Source organism: Pediculus humanus, genomic scaffold (assembly GCF_000006295.1).
Source record: "Pediculus humanus corporis 1103172107457 genomic scaffold, whole genome shotgun sequence".
NCBI lineage: Eukaryota > Metazoa > Arthropoda > Insecta > Psocodea > Pediculidae > Pediculus > Pediculus humanus.
Genome location: NW_002987077.1, coordinates 680450 through 691920, shown reverse-complemented (window position 1 = coordinate 691920; position 11471 = coordinate 680450). Strand labels below are relative to the sequence as shown.

At 23.5% G+C, this 11471-nt stretch overlaps 2 protein-coding genes across 2 annotated transcripts; both read right to left on the bottom strand.

Annotated features, from left to right (window-relative positions):
• Positions 1 to 6064: 6064 nt before the first annotated feature.
• Phum_PHUM108970 (Leukocyte elastase inhibitor, putative) lies at positions 6065 to 7068 on the bottom strand (the record flags this gene model as incomplete). Its single annotated transcript, XM_002424062.1, has 3 exons — positions 6065 to 6070; positions 6197 to 6790; positions 6871 to 7068. 3 exons carry the CDS (start codon positions 7066 to 7068, stop codon positions 6065 to 6067), a joined length of 798 nt encoding a protein of 265 aa, XP_002424107.1.
• Positions 7069 to 7619: 551 nt separating this feature from the next.
• Positions 7620 to 8970, bottom strand: Phum_PHUM108960 (uncharacterized protein; the record flags this gene model as incomplete). The annotated part of the gene is made up of 3 exons (XM_002424061.1): positions 7620 to 7837; positions 8589 to 8727; positions 8821 to 8970. The coding sequence occupies 3 exons, from the start codon at positions 8968 to 8970 to the stop codon at positions 7620 to 7622; spliced, it is 507 nt and encodes a 168-aa protein (XP_002424106.1).
• Positions 8971 to 11471: the final 2501 nt, after the last annotated feature.

Here is an 11471-nt window from a genome sequence, read left to right as displayed (position 1 = left end):
CCTTTCTTATTATTATTATTACTATAATTTATTATCTTTTAAATGTTATCATCATCATCGTAATCATCATCATCATTATCATCATATTTATTATCATCATCATCATAATCGTAACTACATACGAATTATTAATCTTTTTTTTTTTTTTTTATTTTATTCATTTTCTTTGACAGATTGTTTTAAATTGATTTTTAACTGTTTTTATTATTATTATTATTATTATTATTATTATTATTATTATTATTATTATTATTATTATTATTTATTTATTTAATTTTTTTTATTGTTTCATAACAATAATAATCGATGTTTATAATAATAATAATAATAATAAAATAAATTTATGCGTCGTTATAAAAAAAAAAAAATTCTACGACAATGATAAATGTGAAAAATTAATAATAATAATAAAAAGATGGGATTTGTTGATTTATAAAAAAAAAAAAAAATTTTCTCTTACGTCATTTTTAATTTTTATTTTTTATTAATTTTACTTACGTAATTTAATGTAATAATTATTTAAAATAATAATAATAATAATGGGTTGTTTTGTTCGTTAAGTAATTTTATGTATTAATAAAAAAAAAAAAAATGTAGAAATGTTTCACGTAAAACGTTTCGTACCGTTTGTACCGTATTACGGTAATAAAACAAACGACAACAGCAACAACCACGCTCACATACAAACAACCACAAACAAAAAAAATAAAACACGTAATTGTTATGATTATATTTGTTGTGAATAACAAAAAACGAATGAAAATTTTTATTCTTATTTTTTTTATTATCGTTAAATAAACAATATGGGAAAAATTTTAATAATAATAATAATAATAATAATAATAATAATAATAAAATTAATAATAATAATAATAACATCAATAATAATAATAATAATAATAATAACAACATCAATAATAATAATAATAATATAAAATTACGAGTTTTTTTGTTAATAAATAAAATTATATCGTTACGTGTTTTTATCGCGGATTTATTGATTACAAAAAAATCGGATAAGTATAATAAAATTATTATTATTGATAATTTTTTTTTCTTTTAAAAGATAAACATCGATTATAGTATTATTATTATTATTAATAAATATATTATTTATATTTTAATTTATATTTAAAATTTTTATCATAAAAATTATCGCATCGTCTCGCGATGTTTGCGATAATAATAATAATAATAAAAAAACAAACAAACAATAATAATAATATAATTTCACAGTGTGCGTCGGTAGAATTATTTATATCGAATCGAGCATAATATTTATTTATTTATTTACCTTTTTTTTTAATAAATAAAATATAATGATAATAATAATAATATATAATGATAATATGATAAAATAATGATAATAATAATAATAATAGTTTATACTCATTCAACTAATCTCGAGTGTGATTCGTTTCGAATTAAGTCTTTTGGTGAGGGGGGGGGGATTTTCCTTTATTTTCTCGAACTTGTTTCCACGCGCGTTTTTTTCTCTTTTTTTTTATAAAAGTTTATTATTATTATTAATATAAAAGGCGTATTATAAAAAAAAAATAATTAATTAATAACTCGTAAAAAAAAAAAAAAAAAATTTATTTTAAATAAATACCCACGAGTCAATGTGATATTATATAAATCTTAAAATGAAAAAAAAAAAAGCTTAATCCAAAATAAGAAGATTATCTGTATTATTATTATTATTGGTGTTATTATACCATTGATAATAATACTTATAATAATAATGATAAAAAATATATATTTTTTTTTTTCGGGATTTGATTCGGGAGGAAAATAAACAAACAAGGAAACGGAAGTTGACGACCTTGAATCCGTGCATTTAATTTTTTTTTCGTATAAAAATTACCAAAAAAAAAAAAATACAACAACAACAACAATAATAATAATACTAAGAAGAAGAAGAAGAGAATGGTTTATAATATATTGATAATTCTGGATTCGACAACATATTGTTGTAAAAAAAAAAAAAAAAACGGCCTTCAAACTCCACCACAAAAACCAGATTTTTTTTTTTTTGTTTTTTTTTTCCAAATATTTTTTCCAACTTAAAACGTAAAAAAATTTCAAATGGTATTTTTTTTTTTGTATTGAACACAAAACGAAAACGAATTCGAAAACATTTATTTTCATTGTATAAATAATAATATCGTTCCAGCAAAAATTTTTTTATTCCAGCATTTTTTTTATACGTGGTATAACCGACGCTTTATCGGATTTAATGTTTTCCATGTTCGTGTGAGCGAAAAAAAAATTATTTATTAATTAATTTGACTCTGGCTGGATTCGGTGATTATTATTATTATTATTATTATTATTTCAACAATGGATGATTCTACTGAAACATTTTTCAAGTCATCAGAAAGTAATGAATCACGTGGTTAACTGACAATCATATAAAACGTATAAGAATGTTAATCTAACGTACCTGATAAAATTAAAATCTCGTACGTACATACCTACATATATACCTTTTTCCCGTGTTAAAGATATTATTATTTGATAAATTTCACTTATCAAATGTTTCAATGTTCTATTTTTTTTTTTTTTTTTTTTTTTTCTAATGACTTTGTTGTCCTCAGTTTTTTTTTATATTGCAAGTCATTGTTGCCGACAAAATATGTTGTTGTTGTTGTTGTGGTTGTTGTGGTTCTCATATCGAAAAAAAAAAGATGTCTTCATTTTATATATATTCAGGTATTTTCTTGTATATTTACAGGTGTGAGAAAGAATTTATCGTGAGACACGCATTTTTATATGCATAAAAGCGTTTTTTTTTGTTTACGAAAAAACCAAACCTCAGTCGTTTCTTGTTTGTCGCTTCTATTTCCCCCCCCCCTACCCCCAGAAAAAACGCCTCATTTGTAGTAATAACGAAATCATTTTTTTTTAAAAATAGTTTTTAATAAAAAATGAAAAACCGGGTTAGAAAAATTCTAGTTTTTTTTTTTTTTTTACATGTAGGATTTTTATACATTACACAGGTACGCCTTAATCTAAAAATCTAACGAAATAAATTAAATGAATTATTAATAATAATAATAATAATTTTAAAAGTGAGAAATTAAAAAAAAAAGAAAATCAGGATCATGTTTTACGTACGCAACAACAAAGCAATAAGATGTTTATCTTTTAGAAAATTTTCTATCTATGAGTTACGAAACGTTTTTTTTTTTTTTTATAGTCTATTTCGTATAGATAAAGGCTATAAAATTCGACGACGTTTAACTCAAAAGTTGTCGTGGCAAGAGTTTTTTTTTCGCGCTCGAAAATAAAAAGAAAAATACAAAAAATGTTCATACCTCGTAAACATACTGTTAAATCCTTTTTCCATTTTTTTTCAAAAAAAAATTATTATAAAAAAATCCTTCGCACTAATTAAAATAATGAAAAAACTAACATCATCTAAGAATTATTATTTTTTAAAACGACGAATTTATCATCAATCGGCATTTTTTTCCGCGACACAAATCATCCATATCGATATTATTAATATTTATAATATTATCATTAACATTAAATTCGATAATCGATCGATTATTAGTAGACATTTTTAATTTTTATACATCACGCGCACTCACTTTTATATTATTATTATTATGTACATTAACGATAAATTCACATTAAATTTAAAAAAAAAAATGGATTAATAAAATCAAACAATTCATTCGATTTTTTTTTGTTTACAGATAAAAAAAATCGATCGATTCACAATTATTAATAATAAGAATAATAATGATAATGATAATGATAATAACAATAAAAAAAAATTCCGATAAAACAAAATTTTCACTTTTTAATCCGACCCGTTCCGAAGCATTACATGCTATGAGAACTTGGGAGTTAAATTACGAAAAAAAAAAAAAAAACAACAACTCCTACTAGCGTACCTGTATATTTCTTTTTATTTAAGCTCCGCCCACTTTAGGTACCGAATAAAAAAAAAATCTTCAAATCTTTTCTTTATTTTAAATTATTTATTATTATTACAATTATTTGATTATTTTTTTTTTATTTATTAATTGATAATAAAATATTACGTAATATTATCAATAATTATTTTAAACGACAAAATTTTATTATTATTATTATTATCATTTATTACGTCATAAATGTTTTTTTAAAAAAAATTCAATTTTAATTTTTCCTTTCTTGTAAATATCGACGATGTGGGATTCACGTTTAAATTCAAAGCTCCGACCGTTTTTTATATGAACTTACCTGATTGGTTGAATTTTTCTTTTTTATTTTAATCTCATTGGTTGATAATTTTATTTACTTAGCATATGCACTTCGTACGTAATTTTTCAATGATTTAAAATTTAAATGACTTTCTTTATTTACTTATACATATATATGTATATTTATTATTATCGTTTTGATTATTTAAAAAATTTAAAAATTATTATTATTATTTTTTTAAAAAAAAATGGAATGGTTTGGATTTTTTATAAATTAACTAAATACGTCATTCGATTGTCATTTTATTCGAAATATATAATTTATAATAATATATAATTTTGGTTCTTAGTTTATATAGATATACGTATATTTTCCCATAATACTTTTTATTAAATTTTTTCATTATAATATAAATACGCTAACTGAATTTTAAAGCAAAAAAAAAAAAAAAGGAAAAAAGGAAAAAAAAACGGTTAAATTTACTGCAATGAGAATAATTTATGAACTTTATCATCATCGTTCATGTTTTGGATGGGAAAAAAGTTTCTTCTTCTTTTTTTTTTTTTTATATCACTGAACTCTAAATTTATAAAGTTCAAATGAAATTTTTTTTTATTTTATTTGACCTCAGAACAATTTATTAATAAATCAGCTTTTCGTTAAATGTTGTCTATATAAATTGTTATATTTAAAAACAAAAGAAAAAAAATTTTTTTAATTAAACGAGGATTTAAATGGTTAAAAAAGGGGAAAGGGAGGAGAAGAAGAAGAAGGGATGAAGGGATAATCACGATGATTAAAATTTGCCCGCATCGTTGGTGGCATTTGAAAAAAAAAAAAAAAAAAATTTCCACGGAGATTTTCGTGGTAAATTTTTCATTTTTCATTTTTTTTTTTAAATAAATTTTTTATCACGTGTTCTAGTTTAAAACACATAAAATACGATTTCGTTTTTGTTTTCTCTTGTGGTTGTTGTTGTTGTTGTTAATACGAAGTAAAACGTTATTGTTATTATTATAAAAAGAAAATTTACGATTTAGTTAATTCATAAATTTATTAACGTTTTGTGTTTAAGATTTTATTTAGGTTTTTCGTTTCGAAATAAAAAAAAAAAAAATGCGTTTTCTTTTTAAAAAGAGATGGAATGTATAAAATTTGACGAGGTTTTATACCTCGAAAGAATAATTTTCGAATGTTAAACTCAAAATTTTTTTTGCCATTCGAAAATCCCGATAATACCCGAAAAAAAATTTGTGAGACGAAAAAAAAGAAGCAAATTTAAAATATTTAAATTTTAATTTATTATTATTAATTAATTTATTTGATATTTTATTATTAATTATTTTTTAATTGATTACCAAAAAAAAAACGTAAAAAAATAATATAATAAATGATATTTTTTTTACTGTGTAAAGTGTTTTAAAATAAAAACAAAAACCGGTTTCGTTTAAATTAAAAAAAAAAAAAATTATAATTAATGTAAAATTATTCATTATATCACGAACGAAAATTAAATAAATAAAATAATAATTTATTAATATCTTTTTATATATATATTAATGACATTGAAACGAATCACATTTATAATAATAAAATTAATTAAAAAATTTTTAATTATAATTTGTAAAAGTGGCAAAAAAAATAAAGAAAAAAAAATTCTTTGGAAGGTTAATAATAAATCAATCTGTCAATAAAATTAAAAAATTTAAATATTATTTATATAAAACGAAAAAAAAAAAAAAAAAAAAGTGAGATGATGATAATGATGATAATGATGATAATGGTGATAATGATGATGAAACCATCATTTATAAATAGTTTTTTTTTTAAATTTAAATTATAGGAAAAATTTTAAATGTCAATATCAAGGCTGTTAAAAAAAAACGATTGAGACTAATAAACACCTTCAAAAAATTATGTTATGCAATTTGTAATGCATTCACGTATTTTTTATTTAAAATTTTTTCGGGGGTTTCGAGGATTTTGTCGGATTCACGACGCATCCCCAAAATAAATGAGCTTCGGATGATTCGTGACGTATGAAAAACAAAAACGGACGATTGACTCGTATTATGAAATCGTTACCGACGTGATCGACCAACGTCGTGGTGGCAGCGATCAATTCCGTACCTAATTCGTCAACCTGCATGGATACCTTATGCAAAATATCATCGATTTTAAAACGGGCGTCGTCGGACGCTTCGCTCATGTCGAAATCGTTTTTCTTTTCGGAATTCGAATAATCCGGTCCTACGGTTTTGTGCGATTTGAAATCGTGAAAATTTTTATTCGATTTACCATAATCGTATTTTCTCGAATTGAAACTTTTCAAATATTTAAAAATGGCATCTTTCACGCTTATCGTCGTCGTCAATTTGACTTTTGGGAGTACCAATGTGACGTTTTCTAATTTAGCAGATGATGCCATGGCGTTGAATTGTTTCATGGCAACTCTCGATGAAAATTTACCGTTTGGTAAAAGGATGTACATGACGACTTGGCGAGTTTTATAAGGGAGTCCTATCAATTGATAATCGGATGTGTTACCGTAGAGAATTTCTTGTTCGCCGTACATGTAATCGACTTGAATCTAAAACAAAAAAAAATTTAAATTAAAGAAAAGTTTTTTGGGGAAAAACAATGTTGAGGAAATATACGACCGATACCTACCTTTTCATTTTCATTTTTGTAAAATAAACCAGGTTGAGTGTAATCGGGATCGAAGGGTATTTCCCAAGAACCTTTAAAATAAACCACGTTTGCCATTAGGGAAATTAAATTTGTCGAAATCGGCAAAGTCATCAATTCGGTAAATCTATTTCTCGTTACGTTTTTAACCCATTCATTGATTATATTGGTCGGATTCATTGATGATGATTTCCCGCTGAAACGAATACACGTGACCTTTTTTTTTAAAGGAAAATTTCCACGTAAAAACAAACGATAAAAAAATTATAAATATATATTTTTAATGAATCCAACGTCGTCATTACTAGAGAGAGAAAAAAACAATGAATTAAAAAAATTTTTTTTCTTTTTATCAATTGTTTCTCTCTCTCTCCCTCTCTCTTTCTCTCTCTCTTTACAAAACGTGATCACGTTCAAATTGTTAAGAAGAGAAAATATTCAAGAAAATTGATTAATAATGTCAATAAAAAAATAACATCGAGAGAGTCAATAAATAAATTTAAAAAATTTTTCTTTTCCAAAACGAAAAACAATTTTTTTTAAAAAAAACGTAATTAACGTGTATAGTAATAATAATAACAATAATAATGATAATGATAATAATGACGATGATAATATTAAAAAGAAACGAACGTTGAAATTTTTTTTTATTAATATTTTTACATCATATACGTTTCTTTTCCACGAATTTTTTTTTATTTTAAAAGAAAGAAAAAAAGAAAAAAAAAATTTTACGTGAAATCTACTGGAATTACTGGAGTGTTGTAAAAATCCCATATTGCGTGTTTATATGTCGGTTTAAGTACGAATTCCGGCTGGAGAAAAACGACGCTGTTTAATAAAAGTACGTAATCATTATTATTATCCTGTGGACGATTGAAATATTGTAACAAACCGCCCAATTCTCTATGGATTTCCAATCTCGTGTGATTTTTTTCTCCAGCGTTATCTGAAAAACGTTGATAACAACAACAATAATAATAATAATACAATTTACTTTTTTAAAGATTTTTTCGAATCGATACGATTTCGAATAGTAATAATAATAATAATAATAATAATAATTTTTCAGATTGGAAATTCCAAGACTTGATTTCTCGGTCAGGTTTTTCATTGCCATTTCCACTTTTTATGCGTAATAATAATTTTTTTTTTTTTTCGAATAAGTCAACAGTCAAATCGAAACTTGTTTTTCTTTTTTTTTCTGTTTAATTAATGATAATAATAATGATAATGATAATAATGATAATAATAAAATCATTTTTCTGTCAATTTCGAATAATAGTTTAATTACTATTCGGTGAAAAATAATTATTGTTAATCATCATTGCACGTGTAAAAAAATTTTTTTTTATTATTAAAAAACAAGAGAGAGAGAGAGAGAGAATGTAAAAGAGAGAAAGTGAGAGAGAGAGAGAAAAACAAAGCAAGTATTAAAAAAAAAAACTTTTTGAAAACTTTCCAACCACGTAGAATACATTAAAAAAATTTAAATGTATGCGATTACAATATAGAATAAAAAGTTTTTTTTTGAAATCGAATCGATATATCGATTACGATCGATTTATCGATTTTTTTTCGGTTTGGTTTTATTAGAGTGAAATGGGCAATGAATCGTTCGTTTGAGACCCGATTAAAATTAATAATAAATAATTTACCTATCGATAAAGCATTGATAAATAATTGATGAATTTTTCCACGGGAAGCCATTAGCAATTGTGCAAAGACTCCAGCGAGACTAACTGGAGAAATGATCCAATTATTTGCGGCAAAATTAATTGTTTCTTCTAGGAAAAGATTTTGCAATATTCCAGCCACGCTTTGAACGGCTTTAATACCCTAAAAAAAAAAAAGCAAAACAATTTCATTTTTCGATTTGCAAAAAAAAAAAGAAAAGATGTTACAAAAAAAAATAAAAAGATGGCGGAATACCTCGCGAAATGATGATATTTTAACATCGTCCGGATTAAATTTTTTTCTTATATCGAAACCGGTAAAACTTGTGGGGAAAGTTATTATCGATGATTCTTCTTTCGACGTTATCGTTTCGACGACGACAGTTAAAATAATTGTTAAAATCATTATTATTTTCATCATTGTTGTTGTCGTTGTCGTCGTCGCCCCCGCCGCCATTGCCCACATCCCGCTTTGTTTGTTTTTATTTATGTTTGTTCACTTTTTTTGCATAAACTTTTTTTTCCCAACTTCCACGAGTTCACTACCTGAAATGAATCGGTTGACTGATGATGATGATGATAATGATGTCCGTTGGAAAATTATTCACGATTATTATTATTATTATTCTCCATTCAAGGTTTTCGATTAGTAATTTTTCAAGGTCAACAAATTATTACGCGACCTCAAAAACTCTACGATTTCAAAAATTTTTCGGTAAATGATGTCTCGTTTGTTTTAATTATGGAAGAAAAAAATATTCGACAAACAATTAAACGTAATTATTAATAATTATTTTAATACCAAACATCCTGAAAAAATTAAAAACTTATAGCACATTAAAATTGAATTTTTTGTGTTTTGTATATACACGTGTCCGACACGTACACAATTCATTTAAAAATTTCCCTCCAACCTTTTATAGCTCTAAATAGCGTTTGTGCACGTGTTAAACATTCGTTTTTCAAATCTTTTTCCCAAAAAGTTTTTTTTTTTTTTTCCTTCGTAATTTTACTCGAACTAATAATACAATTCACGACAATTCGTGCGTTGTTAATTTATTAATTCATTCATTCATTCATTCATTCACTCGGTGAATTCAAAAAATAAAATTTTTATTCGTTATATTTATATTTATAGAAATCGCAAACGTTAAATAAATTTTTTTTTTTCCCACCACACGAATAAACGAGTCGCAAATTAATTTTTCTAAAAACCAACCAAAAAACAAATCAAAAAAAATTATTTACCTTTTTTTTTTGTTAATGAACCTTTTCGAAAACCTTTTTTTTTTGCGTACCTTTTGCGAACGTTTTTCGTGCGTATTGACGACACCAAAAAAAAAAAAAAATTTTTTTTTCGTTTTTTTCGTTTACAAATAACGAACCGGCTTAACTCGTACCTGATGTAAATAAAAACTCCCGTTTTGTAATCACGTGATTAAAATACGTCACACAGATTTGTATTTAAAAAAAAAAGAAACTTGCTTGAAGCGTTTTCATCAATTTTTTTTCATTTTTCGTTAAAAATCTTATTTGTTATTTATTTAATGATGGCTTATAAATTTTAACAACAAATAAAAATTATATGTACTTTGTTATTTACGATAGTAATTTAATTTCACGTATTATATTTATGTACGAACGATGGAAAAAAAATACATTGTAAAAAATTTTTTTTATAACAACAAACAACAACAACAACTTATTTGTTATTAAACAACAAAATTAAAATAAATTATCTTCCAGCAATATTTATATATAATTTTAGGTTTGATAAAGAAAATGAACTTTTACGAACTCTATCGGATAAATTTTAAAACTTAAAATTGATAAAAAGTTTTTAAAAATTACTCATAGAGTGCGCGAGTGTATATATATAAATAAAATTCCCCCCCCCCCTTATCAAAAGCGTTGTTTTGTTTTGATAAAACCTATTATCATTCACATCAAGAAAATAATATTTTATTATTTAATTTTTTTTTAATTTTATAAATTTTTTCTTCGGGAAATTTCTATTTATTTATTTATTTTTTCGCGAAGGGGAATAATAAAAAAAAAATATGAAAAAAAAGGAAGAAAGGATGAAAGAAAGGATGAAAGGAAGGAAGAAATGGAAGGAAGGAATGGAAGGAATAAAAAAGAGGTTTTGATTTTTCCAAGTTAAAAACTTTTCTCTCATTCATTTCCCGTTTTTTTTTTTTTTTCAAAAAAATTATTTTCCTTAATTAAGTTCACTTTTTTTTTTCTTCTTCTTCTATTTCTTCTTTCATTTCTTATTCTTCTTTATCTTTCCCTAATCATTTGTCTTTCTAAGAATGTTTTAATTATAAAATATTTTAAACTAATTATTTTTTTTTTTTTTTTTAGAATTTTAAATTATTCTCCAGTTTGAATTACAAATTTTCGAGAAAAAAAAAAAAAAGTTGAATTCATTTCCTTCGAGCGATTCGAATTTTATCATCATTACTATTATTATTATTATTATTATTACTTTTATTCAGAGAGACGGAGAGAGTAAAAGAGAGAAAGTAAAAAAAAAAGCGTAAAATTCTATATTTTTATTATTATTTAGGAAAAATAAAATAAAATTTATTCCAGGTATGACGAATAATAATAATAATTATTATTATTATTTTTCTTATTTTTTTAATATTCAAATTGAAAAAAAGAAAATGTCTTTTTTAGTTTTTGAAAATAAGAAAAAAAAAAAAGAAAAGAAAATGAAAACCAGAAAGTTAAGCGCGAAACGTCATAAAAAATTATGGAAAAATAACAATAAAAAAAATTTTTTATTGAAATAAAACAGAAATTTAAAATTTTGTTACGTCATCAAAAAGTAGATAAAAGTAGATAGGTAAAAAGTAAATAGATAGATAAATAAATAGATAGATGGATAGATAGAAAGAA